This window comes from Ochotona princeps, chromosome 1 (genome assembly GCF_030435755.1).
Source record: "Ochotona princeps isolate mOchPri1 chromosome 1, mOchPri1.hap1, whole genome shotgun sequence".
Lineage (NCBI taxonomy): Eukaryota > Metazoa > Chordata > Mammalia > Lagomorpha > Ochotonidae > Ochotona > Ochotona princeps.
Window position 1 is genome coordinate 64,164,422 of NC_080832.1, and position 14,063 is coordinate 64,178,484.

Genomic DNA, 14,063 nt, shown 5'->3' on the forward strand with positions numbered 1-14,063 from the left:
CCTGTCATGGTCTGAACATGACTTGTCCCTCAAAGTCATACAGGCATACGTTTATATATTTGAAAGGTGGAGCTACAGAGAGGAGGACATCTTAACATCCACTGCTTCAATCCCCAGGTGGATATTATCACTAGAGTTGGGCTAGTCTGAAGCCAGGAGACAAGAGGGATATGGTTACAAGAATCTAAAGATTTGGGCCACCCTCTACTGCTTTGCCAGGCACACAAGCAGGAAGCTGGATTGAAAATAGAGCAGCAGGGATATAAATCAGCACCTACATGAGATGCTGGCATCACATATGGCAGCTATATTTGTAACACCAAAACATCAGTCCCTGATGCAGGTATTTAAACGCCAAACTGATATTTAAGGAATGGAAACTTGATCAAATATGGTGTTTAAGAAGTGGACTAGTGGGAGGTCTTCAGGTCACTGGGATATATGTGCTTGAATATAATTGTCACAAGAGTTGTTGAAAGAGACTGAGTTGGGAACAGCCTCTTTTTCTGTCTCTCTTCTCACCATGTGCTTCCTTCCTTAGTACACTACTACTGTCATTTACCACCTAGCCAAGAGGCCACCTGATCCTGAACTTAATCCTCTCCAACGGTGATAACTTCTCTTCATAAAGTCAGTTGTTTCATTTCTTTGGAGTACTAAAAACCCAGTTAATAAAGTGTCTATTACTAGCTAATGAGGAAGTCTTATCTGGTACCCAAGCAATTGATTGCTCAAAATTAGATGAAATTCTCCTTAGCTGTTATTGGCTGGTCTTAGAATGTCATCCTTCCCATTACCTTTCGAAAGGGAGTACCAAGTAGTGTCATCTGGGTACCTGAGATCATCAGAAAGATAATAAAACATCCTCACCTCCTACCCCACACAAATGACCGTATATGAATTATACCCTAAGTCAAATAAATGAAATTTTCTCTGAATTCATTCTTGATAATCTTTGTTTTTTAAAAGTTCATTTTGGTAACAATGAATTATTTCCAAGTTCATAGACAGTCTATCTCATGGAAAGGTTCTATTTGACAAAAGTACATTTGCCAAATTTTACATTTTGTTTATTGACAAAAATGCATTTTGCTGGTAAAAATGCAATTATTTCCCTTTTTCATTTTGTAAAGAGAAATACATTGAAAGTTAGCATTTCAAGGTGATACAACCTCCTCACTATGAACTACTTTTGTGGTTAGAAGGAAGAGTCCAAGGAAGAAGGCTAGTGACGCCGCTATTAAGACCAAAAGATCAAAAATAAAAATAAAAAAGTCATTTAATAACTTATTGCTGATATGTACCAGGCTTTATATTCCTCATTTATTTATATGTATCCTTTCCAGAGTAGACATCATTCTATTTCTGGAAGTCTATTTATCCAAAATCATACAGAAAGTGAATATACTAAAACTTGGATTTACTGATATCCAACATGTATTCTTTTCATTCTTCAAAGCAGAATAGTTAATAAAGCTAAAACATCTTTAATAAGCCCTTATAGATATATTAACAGTTTAATAAGACACATGGGTTTATCTTATGCATTTGAAAGCAGCTTTTATATGGAAATGGCGCTGTGTAATTGATGATTATTAAAGTAGAGCCAAAATGACCTCTATTTCAGAATATTCTGACAGCAGCTGCTCTTAGGAACTAAACAATTTCGACAGCTACAAAATTTATATCCTCAGTAAGTTATTCTGTGTCCCTGAAATAAATTTAATGAAACTCAACTAGATTTAGTAAATACAAATGTGCACCGATTCATATAAACACACTGTATATTTATACAGATCAAGATGACACGTTTGCCTATCTTAGTGTTTTAAAACTGAACCAATGCCCTTAGTAACTGTGATTTTAATATATAAAATCAGTTTCCATGTTCTAACAGAAATGAAAAAACAATTCCAGGAGAGGAAATAAAAAATAAATGATAAAGAAAATGATGTATGACACAAGGTGTTCATTTTGGATCAAACTGCTCACTTCATATTTCAAAAGACATCAGAAGATTCTAATATGAAAATAATCTCAAGATTAGCAGGTGGAAGGAAATCTGGCATACCTTTTCCGCTTTTTGGTGCATCAGTTCATTGAACAGCTCTGCACAGTCATTTATAAACTTTTCACTAACTACAATAGTGTCACTAAAGACAACAGCTGGTGCCTGTTTGGTGAATGCTCTCATCACCTGTTGAAGCAACATGGCAGCATCTTCAACTGATAAAGAACTGGGCAGCAGAGGCTAGAAAAACAAATAAAATAAAGTCAATACAAGTTTTAAATAAAATATAAATCATTTATTTTATACACAGTTATAGAGATAAGTATGTTATATGTACTGTTCTTAGGTGATCTCTTTAGTACAACGGCTTTTGGATCCACATCTATGCCTCAAATTTCCCAATTTCCTTTCTGATTTCATCACCAATACTGAACTCTGGAATCACAGATCCCATTGACTACCACTCATCATCAAGTGTACACACAATAGGCATGTCAAAGAACCTGTAAGTCATTCAATTTCTCCAACTTACTAATAATGCATTAACAAAGAATTATCCTAATAACTTTATCTACAAAATGTATTTCTTCTTTGCTCCTTCTTCTACCAAAATTACCATTTTGATTAATGTTCTCTTCCCAAAGGTGCTCCTCCTGTGGGCAGAAAGTCTGGCCACCAAATCACCACAAAATAGAATGGTACATAGGATGCTCTCAATAAAAGTTATTGAATAGCTAAAAAAAATACTTAAATCTGGAGATTTAGAAACATGGGTACCCAGAACAGCATTTTCTGCTAAAAAACAAACAAACAAAACAAACAAACAAACAAAAATAGGTCTGAATCATGACTATGATGTAATGGATTGGTGTTGATTTTACTTTACTACACTTACCTGTGTGATATAATAGAGGTCAACAATGAACACTGAAGTAAAACAGTATCAGTGTCAAAGCAGCTTGTACTAACACATTAGCAGAGATCAGTGGATAAGGGATAAAGAAATGACACACAATACCTAATACCAGTGCAGCTGAAACAGTATGGGTAAGATAGGGGGAAGTCTTACCAATTTCACTGTTAGGATTAACAAAGTTCTCTATTTATTTGTTGGAGAGTTACAGAACAAAAGATGTTGACTACCCACATGTGGAAGGTTACTCTGTATTTGAGAAACTGTCATGACATAAAACATAAAATAAATTGTTTATTGAAATAATTATTTCTAGAATTTCTATCTAAAATAAGGATGATCTTGGTGTACCTTAACTACTTAAACTGCAATATACTAGTAAAATATAAGTTGTCACTGGTTTAAAGAAAATTTAAGGAAAAAAAAAAAAACTTACTGCAATATCAACCCATGTTCCAGAGCTGATAGCTTCCTCTACTGACGCTTCCACCTGGTCCACAAGTCCTTGGCCGACACAAGCCGCTTTCAAAAACAAGAGCTGTGTAGTCTTATATCTTTTCTTTATGTAGTTAACAGCATCTGGGATGCCAAGTCTGGACAAGGCATCAAATTCTATAAATATACCACAGATGAATTAGAATTGTTAGCCATTCACACCTTTTAGAAATTGCAAAAAAAAGATCCTGTCTCCTGGGTTGGGCTAGCAGAACTCTGGTTACTACAGTCAGTCATCTAAGGTGTGAACTCCGTCTCTCGAATTCTTTGAATAAATAATAAATGTTGTTATAAAGATCATGGGCATTTACCAAAAAGTTTCTGAAGCAATTGTTTTAATTCCTTAAACAAGCAACCATTTTATCCAGGTAACAGAACCTTAGAAACAGTATAACTTGGTGTTGAAGTACAAGAAACTAATAAAAATGAACACAGTAATGTTTAACAGCCAGTAAAATGTTCCTAAGATTGTAAGTCTGAAAAATCAGGCAATGTTATACAATACATTTTCCTTTTTGAATTAAAAATATTTGGATTTTAAAAGCATCATCTTGATTTGTAAGATAGTTAACGGTTGGTATCAACATTTGTTTTCGACTTTCTGATGTTATAGCTGTTCAGTAACCATGGCATTAAAATCAGGTCTAAGAGCCATGGAAACCAATGTGATTATTTTTACACTAAAAGGAAATCAAAATAATCATCTGTTCAACGACAGTGAAATACACATGGATTCCAAGGTTAGACAACATTTTTTCAGAATGTGTTCCAGAAATATATTTTAGTAAAAAAAAGAAAAAAAAAAGTAGTTACCTAGATAGCCATTCTGTCTGAAAAAGGAATCCACCCAAGCACTCTGTGTCTTGGAGTAGATGTCAGGGACAAACACAGCTTTATCTTGCCTTCCACCAACCACAGTGCCTCGCAAGCGTCCACTATTGACAAGCTCCTCAAGCACAGCTTTAAAAAGAACAAAAACAGGCAAATGCAAGTAAATCACAGTAGGTGAAAACCTTAAAGAGTAGCTTATCACTTAACAGTTTATTTCTTCCTAATCTCTTAAAAGCCAATGTAATATTTAAAAAGTATAATTGAAGGGATTTTAGTTTTATACAAAACTCTGGCATTCATCAGAATTTTTAGGTTACAAATTCAGAGAAACCAGAAGTGAAGAATCTGTTGAAGATCTATTATTTTTATTGGAAAAGTAGATTATACATAATTTTTACATAGATTGCAATAAGTTTAATTTTAAATGTCTTAAAATTTAAAGTTCATATTTGGAAAGGTAGTAACAATTAATTTTTCTTTCCACATTTAAATTTATTTCCCATTCATTTTAGATCTATTTTTGCACTAATGTCAATCAAAATATTAAATTACTGCTTTAAAAAATTATTTTAGTAAAGCATTAAATGAAAGTTGCAAAATTCCAAACATACACACATAGACACAAACAGAACAAAGAGAGTTCTTTAATAGATGATATTTCATTATTTGAATATTAACAATAAATTTATATTGCTATAAACAACACTTTGTTAGACTAGTTTCATTTTAGAAAATGCAGCATAAAAGTATAAGAAACAATTTATAAATAAAAATTACTCCAACAATTTAAAATCTCTATCTATATTAATATATATTTCTATATATATCTAATATATCAATAACTATACATTTTCATTTACACACACATATTTAAGCACATGTTCATTTCTGAAAGTAAATAATAATAAAACAGGTATAATGGTGCACATATGAAAACTGGAAATATGTCAGAATAAATTTTAAAATCAGGAAGAAACCACATTGAAATAAATGAGTTTTACATTCACAGTATTTAGAAAGTAATTAAAGTATATATATCTTAGCTAAACTCACAGTAAAGAAGTTGCTCTTGAAATCCATATTTTGAAATCAAAGAATTCACTGCTGTAGGTCTTCATTGGAAGAAGAAAAAAATACTTTCATTAACTCAAGGCAGTTTTATTAATTACACAATAATTGGTATAAGAATTTATAAAAAAATACAATTATTTTTTTAAATTGGAGTCAAAACATATACCAACTTTTCAATCCTTATCAGAATTATCCTATTGAAATATCAAAGAAATCTCCTTCCAATCCAATAGTCAATTATATTCCTACTCCATCAAATTTTCATTTCAGGTTTCTCTGATGCTTGGCTACCTGCTTTGGCTTTCAGTGTACATCTTTCTTCACTCTATGAAGCTCTTCTCACTGGGATATTCAAGTGAATGTTATTTATGATTCCATTTTTAAAGAAAAATCAGATGATAAATGTACTGAAAAGAGCTCAGAATATACTTCTAGATTAGGGTGAATGGGAGAGATCAATTTAAAATGCTCTTTATTATTTATCAAAAATTTTTTGTTATAACCGTACATTTCAAAAATAATTACTTATTTTTAATGGAAAGTCAGATATACAGAGAGGAAGATCTTCCGTCCAATGAATCACTCCCTAAATGGCTGCAATGGACAGAGCTGAGCGGATCCAAAGCCAGAATCCAGGAGCTTCCTCTGGGTCTCCCAGGCGGGTGTAGGGTCCTAAGGCTTTGGGCCATCTTCAACTGCTTTCTAGGCCACAAACTAGAGTTTGATGGGAACCGGGGCTGCTGGGGTTAGAACTGGTGCCCATATGGAATCCTGGTGCATGTAAGGCAAGGACTTTATCCACTAGGTTATTGTGCTGGGCCCTGTACATTTTTTTATATGCTGTGATATGGTATTATTTGTGTATCATAAAATATATACTTCTGGGCCCAGCATAGTTGCCTAGTGGCTAAAATCCTTGTCTTGCATGTACCTAGGATCCCATATTGCGACTGTTTGTCCCAGCTGTTCCACTTGTCATCCAGCTCCCTGTTTGTGGCCTGGGAATACAGTAGAGGATGGCTCAATTCTTTGGGACCCTGCACCTATTTGGGAGACCATGAAGAAGCTCCTGGCTTTGGAGCAGCTCAGCTCTGGCCAGTGTGGCTGCCTGGTGTATGAACCAGCAGATGGAAGATCTCTCTCTCTCTGCAACTCCTTCTCTATACATATGCCTTTACAATAAAGTAATTCTTAGAAAAATATATATATATACACACACACATACACACACTTCTGTAGTATATAGTAAAATATGTAACAGAACTACAATTCAACTCTTTGGACTTTCAATTAGATTTTATTTCCATGATTCCTGGGTGAGTTCAATACACTAATGCAGCAGAAGTAACCGTGATTTGCAGAAGTGCATCTGTGTATGAGGGCGGTAAATACAGTGAGGGTAAGAGGAGACAGGTTACAAGAGCACTGGTCACTTTCTAGGACTTTGTAATCCCACTTCAATTTCACAGAAACTCCACTTCCACTTAACAAACCATAGTCCTGAATCAGCTTTTGTTTGTTAAATGATTTATCTGCTGGAGGGAAAAAAAGCCAATCATAATAAACACACACACACACACACACACACACACACGGCCAGCATTTTCTGATGCTAATTTCCCATATCAAACTGCCAGTCTGATGAGTCTCAGCTGCTTTGTTTTTACTTTAGCTTCTTGTTAATGTATCAGGGAAGGCAATGGAAGATGACCCCATGCACTTGGGCACCTGCCACCCAAGTGGGAGAACAGGATGGAGTTTCTGGATCCTGACTTTAGTTGGGTCCAGATCTGGCTGTTGGCAGCGATTTGGGGAGTGAACCAGGAGATGGCAGATAGCTCTTTGAGTACCTCTTTTCATCTATCTCTTTCTCTCTTGATGCCCTCTCAACTAAATAAATCTTTCAAAAAGAAAAAACAAATGTACAAAGGTGTATACTTTAAAATGTGTTTACCGGGTAACAGCACTGAAAAGTCCACGGATGCGAGCTTTATGTCGAGCTACAAAAGCTTCAGTAAAAATTACTCCTCTGTTGTCAAGATCAAGATGTCCATTGATAATTCTACCAAATCTCTGAGTGAGTGCCTTAGGATAAAAATATAAATATCTATTAGTCTGAAAGAGTAAAATTACCTACATGCCTTTTTATACTCATTTTCAATTCATGTCGTATGCTGATGTATCAATTATGTGACTGGGAAATTTCAACAAGCACAAATTATAAAATCTAAATGAAAATGGAGACACTTCATTATCTCATGGCAAAGGCAATGACCAATCATTATATTAGCCATTGTTAATTAAGTCCATAGCTAATGTAAATAAAATTATTAACTAGTTTCCTAGATATATCTTCCATCTTATAGACAGCTAAGAAATATACGCGAGCTTCAGAGAACACTCCACCAGGAGCTTCTAGTATTGACACGGAAATATGTTATTCCAAGATTCTGAAATCTATTAAACTGGAAGGCCTGAAATCTCTCCTCTTTGATGCAAATGTTAACAAGTTATTTCTCTTCAGATGATCTAAAATCACATGACAATCTGCTTTCAAAGTCAACACTCTGTATGTGTATACCAGGATTGGTAAATGAGAAATCACGGGTGGAGGTTTCACATCTCAAGCTAAATTAAGTTTGCTCAGCACAGCTTGACCAACACTTTAATGACATAATAGTTTCCAAACAACTTAATGAACTTTAGAAGAATGCGTAAGATATTCACAAAAATTAGAGCTAAAGCTAACATAGATTTTTGTTAAAAATTTATACCTATAAAGAAATTCAATTTATAAATCTCAGATTATCAATAACAAAATAAACTGTAATACAGTGTAATAAGTTGTATAAATGTGGGCTCCTCTTTCTTCCTCAAAATATCTTGCCATATGTACAGGCCATCGTTGACCAGAATAATTGAAACCATTAAAAAGTGAAATCATAGATAAGAGGAGGGCTATTGCAAACATTATCATTTTACAGATATATAAGTTAAACCACAAAAAGATGAGATAATTTTCCTAACATCAAATAAGAATGGCCATAGATAAGATTCAAACATTTATACCAAAGCCTAAATACTTCCCACTGTTCCAAATGCATTTCTATGATTCTAAAATGTCAAAATCCTTAAAAGCAAAAGCTTCTTATTTTCATGTGACATGGTTACTTCAAATCAAAGCATTTGAGTATTAACACAAATATGTAAAGAGTGAGATTTCTGTAATACTGACAGTTCAGAGGAACAAAAGATGGTGGTGTTGATATTCTGAGAAGAAAATCCTTTTGAGAAAGAGATTTTATTAAAGATGGCTAACATCATCCTTGATTTTTACTAGAAAGTCATACCCCTTTCTAGATTATAACCTTCATTATTTATTTCTGAAGCCATAACTAGAATCTAGCATTCTCCTTTAAAATTTCTGTACAGTTAATATCAGAAACATTAAATGCCCCATGCACTTATGGCATTAATCTATTTACTATTTTCAGAGTATTCCTTAGTTTGGGATCACTATATTATGATCATTCTTAAATAAACTCCCCAGAGTCATAAACATAGAAAGTCCCCAAAATGTAGTGTTACAATTTATATTAAGTCAAATCTCAACAGTAGGAAATTCACTGATGACTTAGAACATCTGTTCCCAGTTCCCCCTAATTTGTTTTAACATTCCTTTTTTAAAAAGACATGTTACAGTATTTTTAAAATTACCTGTGTTAGAAAATTTCCTGGAAGATCATAAGTCTTACACAATTCTGATATCGTTACTTGACCGCTTTCTTGCAACTTATCATTTACCTCCTCTGCTAAATGATCCAAATAGTTCCTAATAGTGGAAAAAAAAAATAGAAAAATCGAATTAGGAATACTGATTTTTTCCTCTATTCCTCTATTTTTTACATTTAATTTTTAAGAAAATACGCCTCAAAAGTAGCAAATGTGAAACATGCATGCAAACACCAATATTCTAAAAACTTTTTTGGTCAAAGTAATTAAATGGAAAGTTAGTCACATTATAATTTTTTAATGAGTAGAAACTTTGTAGTCATTTTCATTAATATTTTCCCCAATAAGCTTGTTTTCAGAGTTAAGATCACATAAGAAAGACTATAAAAGCTGGGACAGATGTGTGGTATAGCAGGTCATGTCACTATCTTGGATACTTTCATTGACCATCAGAGTTCCTGCTTCTGGCTTCCACTCTGGATGTTTGGGACCTTTTGAGGAGTAAGCCAGAGGATGGCAAATCGGTGTTGCTCTCTTGGTCCTTGTCTCTCTCTCTCTCTCCCCACCCCAGTCTGTCACTCTGCCTTTCAAACAAATAATGAATAAACCTTTTAAAAGTTTGTTTTGTACTGCCTTAAAAAAACAGAAAATTATCTAAAATGATCCTTATAAATGCCATCATTACAAGAATTCTACAGGAAATGAAATGACTAACTAGCTACAAGGCCTAATTTTAAATACTATGGAAGGAGGAAAAAGGCAGCAAGGAGGTGCTGTAAATATTTTAAAACCACAGCTTGCCAGGTCAGAATCCCATAGGGATATGGTTCATGTTCAGCTTCTCTTCCAATCCAACTTCCTGCTAATATGCCTGGGAAACGCAGTAGAGAATGGCCCAAGCAGTTAGTCCCCTGCTATCCACATGGGATACCTGGTTACAGCTGCTGTGGCCAAACACCTGTGGTTACAGAGATCTGGGGATTGAACCAGAAGATAGAAGATCTCTTATTATTGTTTTTTACTTACTCATCTATTAGTTGTCCCAATACTAGCTGAACATGCTTTTCTGATTTAATAATATCACCAATTCTATTTTCAATATGAGTAAGGTCCACATTAATTACCTGAAAAATGACACAAATTACATTATTGGTAAGGTTGTATTTTTCTTATATCCCACATTACACATATACAACTACAGTTTTGTAAAAGATTATTTGTTCTTAGATGAACTTCTGAACTGATATGAAATAGTGTAAAAAGCCTCAAATAAAAAAATAAGGCTTAGTTATTTTAATTTTGTAGAAATTATTTTAATTTAAGAAAATGTTTATTAAGCCATGAAATATTTTTTTCATCTAACAGACATCATGTCACACAAGATTTGCCAGGTTCTTATATTTTAGTGTACTTTGGTGATGATATGTGTATGTAATGCATTTTTTATACATACATCCTTTACCTTTTAATTTTTTTATTACTTCTACATACTAAAAACACGTAAATATGAAACACTAGTGATTTTTCTCTTTAAGTTAAATAAAATGCTAACTATAAGTCTATTTGGTAAGGTAAATAATTAAGGAAGTAATCTGAGAAAGAAGTATTAAATCAATTCAACACATTAAAGTTTATTTACTTGATCCCATATACCAGCAAGGGTTACATAATTATTTCTTCACTAACAGTATACAAAATATGCTGCTGGTATCAGTGGATACTTTTTGGCTATCAAATTCACAATATCAAAAATTGAGAAAACAAAGCAAAACTTTTATAAATGTAATATTTACCTGTTGTAGGTCAACAATGTTTACTCGGCCTTTAAAGAAACAAAAATGATTTGTTTTTAATTCTGAGTACCCATACATCAAACAAAAACCATAAATTCAGATATGGATAACTGAAATCCATCTACAATAGCCACGGAGCCCAAGGATTAACATGCTCACATATGAAAAATAAGTAAGTCTGTATGGCTTAATCAGGTGCAATAACTTATTTTCAAAGTTATTTTTATCATCTCAGTCCAATTATGTACAACTGATGCATAATCTAGCTAGATCTACAAAAGGTATCTAATTCTTTTCATAATTCCAAATGTACTGACCATGACCAAAGAGATTCAACTAAAGATAGTATTTTTTCACTTATTTGAAACTGAGAGGTAGGTTTCTACCCGTCAACAAGAAGCAATCTATTAAGTTTTCCAAATCAAAGCTCATATTTTATTAGTACTATGTAAAGATTAAAACCCACCAAAACTATATTCACATATCTAATTAAAAATCTGTGTTCAAAGCTTGTTCAAAGTTTTTAAAGACAATTTTTGTGTGCTCAAAATAGCATTTTGTATGACAGATACTAAACCATGTTACACTGAGTTGCTTAGCTTGTAGATAAATACAGAAAATGTCTTTTCTTTTTAAAGAAAGCATGATAGGTAATATAGCCTTGATTTTTAGCGACTATATCAGCTTTCCAAATCTCTATCATTCTTGCAATCATCGCCTGATAACAGGCGATTTGTACCCACTGAAAGTTATGAAATAAATTAAAAAGTTGTTGAAAAATGGTCATTTAATTTACATACAGTACAAATAACTCAAAATCATAAAAGGTACTATTCTGTAAAATGGTAACATATTAATTAATTTTAATCATATGAGTGTACTTGCATGATCCTAGGAAATGTTAATAACTGACACAGGAGTTTTAGAAACAATTTATTATTTAATCATACTTTCAACGTATCTTTCCCTTCCTAGCATCCAGAAGAAAACACTGCGGAATACGTACCACCCCGAACATGGAGCTCATCTTTCATTTCCTTGCTAATTTGGGCTGGAGTAATATATTCCTTTCCATCAAGTGTGTGAACTACTTCTAACTGTTTCTGAGCAATCAATTTATTCACAATCTCAATGCAATTTCGCTCTGACAACCTGAGGGAAAGAAAAGTTACATTTTAACATTGCCTTTGATACACTGGTGCCTATTAAAATTAGCATAATGTATAATAACTGGTTTTACAAAAATCTGGGAAAAGTGGCTCTGTCTTGTGAATTGTAAGATCTGTGCCTTCATTAGAATAATGATTCTGACTTCATAATTTAAAATTCCTCCAATATGCAGGATGACATACACGTAAAGCATTTACTTGAATAGTATTTATCATTCTACTAGACTTCAAGTCTGTGCTCTTCTAGGCCTGCTTCCGATCTTCAAATCTGAATTAAAAATTTGGAAATTATAACTTAGGTAGAAAAAAACCAATTCTACCCTAATTTAATTCTCAACTTAACCAGCATTCTCTTCAAGCATGTAATGGCCTCACATGGTCTACAGGTAGGATGGCGATCTGGCTCACTAAGTTCTAAGTGCCACTTTTATTCATGCATTTACTGTGACTTGGTTTTTAATTTTTAGATGGATTTCAGTAATACAGCATTCAGGCCCAGAAGCAACAAACACCACAGGTTAAAAAAAAAAAAAAAAAAGCACAACAATCAACAAATAATAAGAATCTCTAGGTTCTGTAATCTCAAGCAGCAGAGGCCTGGTCCTCAGGGCACATCCCACAGCAATGGGCTTGTCAGGAATGTCTGCCTCAGAATCCTGTAAAGCGACAGATCCTGTAAAGCCAGGGGTCTGTCCTGTTATTTGCTGCCTGAACCCCTTCCCAACCTACCGCAGCCCCAAACTGAAAGGGTCGATACACTATTTGCAAAGTAATGTATTTGGGGGTTCGTGTGTGTAAAACTCATTCTGGGTTAAGCGTGTCATGGGTAAGGAAGCCAGGGTGACGCGGTGGCGGGTGGACCGCGCGGGCCGCCGGGCCTCTGACACCTTGCGGTCCCCGTTGGGCGCCTTCGCGAACCGAGGCTTCCCGCCGAGACCGGGACGCGGAACTGCGGTCCAGGCTGCTGGGCGACGGAGGCGGCAGCAGAGACCGCGGCCCGGGCCAGGATCCGAGGTCCCCGGCCCACGCGTGTCCGTCAAGTGCCTAGTACGAGGAAGGGTCGGGCACCTCTGTGTGGCCTCGGCGAACTGCGCGCGCTGGAAGTCAGCCGCCAACCGCCGGATCTCCTCCCAGGCGTCCGCCATCACAGCCGGACTCGTCGAGACGCTGACGGGGAACGGACACGTCAGCCCAGCGGCGGCCGCGGCGGACGAGGCGGGACGGGCCGCGCGGAGGGACAAGAGACTCCGCCCCCGAGGCCACAAAGCAAACGCGTGCGCGCTGCGCGGGAGGGCGCGCGGCGGCCCCGCCCACCGCACCTCAGGCGCGCCCGTGCGGCGAATCCCGCAGCCTGAGGCGGCGGGGACGCGTGAGGGGACCTGAGGCGGCCGGGCAGGAGGGCGAGCGCAGGTTGCCTCAGAGGAGGCGGACACCGCGCGGCAGGCAGCGGGCCCCAGGGCTCTGAGTTGCCCCAGTGTTTCACCTCTCCCGTGTTTGGGTGATTTCTGATGTTTCAGCGAATTGATAAGTTAGCGTCCGCCACATGTTTTGTGGAGCTGGGACGGGAAGAAGCTGTGCCCACGTCTGTGGTGAGCATGTCCTCCACACTGCCCCTTCTTACCTGGCTCACTGAGCGATGTGCCTTCGCGGGCTTGTGTCAGGTACACTGCTGAAGGTAACTTGTGGCTTTTGCGCCCAAGTAGATGTGCGTTACACGGACCTGTGCAGTAGTTTCCTGTCTGTTCTGAAGCCCTGTCACTTTTCTCTTTCAGGAAGGATTTGCTCTATCCAATAGTGAAGTAATACAACTTTAAGATAAGAAGGGAGCATGGCAACCAACAAAATAGGGGGAGCGACAGGGATTGTGCAACTTCCCTGTGTCTTTTTAATCACTTTTAAATTGTAAGTCCTTATTGTAGGTTGGAAAAGGGAAGTTATTTCCAGTCCTTTCCCATGTAAGTAGGGGATTCTCAGGAACGAAAGCTAGTGCCATGAATAAATTTATTATTAAATTTTCCAGTTTTACTTATAATACAGAGGACCCAGTC

The 14,063-nt window shown here is 36.1% G+C and overlaps 1 protein-coding gene across 1 annotated transcript in view; it reads right to left on the minus strand.

Annotated features, from left to right (window-relative positions):
• Nucleotides 1–13,228, minus strand: part of UFL1 (UFM1 specific ligase 1) — a 29,703-nt gene extending 16,475 nt beyond the window's left edge. The window contains exons 1-10 of the mRNA XM_004580371.4: nucleotides 13,084–13,228; nucleotides 11,853–11,998; nucleotides 10,847–10,875; nucleotides 10,080–10,177; nucleotides 9,039–9,153; nucleotides 7,276–7,406; nucleotides 5,304–5,362; nucleotides 4,233–4,379; nucleotides 3,361–3,536; nucleotides 2,072–2,251 (exon numbers count right to left, since the gene is read on the minus strand). Of these exons, the coding sequence (XP_004580428.2) occupies nucleotides 2,072–2,251; nucleotides 3,361–3,536; nucleotides 4,233–4,379; nucleotides 5,304–5,362; nucleotides 7,276–7,406; nucleotides 9,039–9,153; nucleotides 10,080–10,177; nucleotides 10,847–10,875; nucleotides 11,853–11,998; nucleotides 13,084–13,160 (1,158 nt within the window). The 5' untranslated portion in view covers nucleotides 13,161–13,228. The remainder of the gene's footprint in view (nucleotides 1–2,071; nucleotides 2,252–3,360; nucleotides 3,537–4,232; nucleotides 4,380–5,303; nucleotides 5,363–7,275; nucleotides 7,407–9,038; nucleotides 9,154–10,079; nucleotides 10,178–10,846; nucleotides 10,876–11,852; nucleotides 11,999–13,083) is intronic.
• Nucleotides 13,229–14,063: the final 835 nt, after the last annotated feature.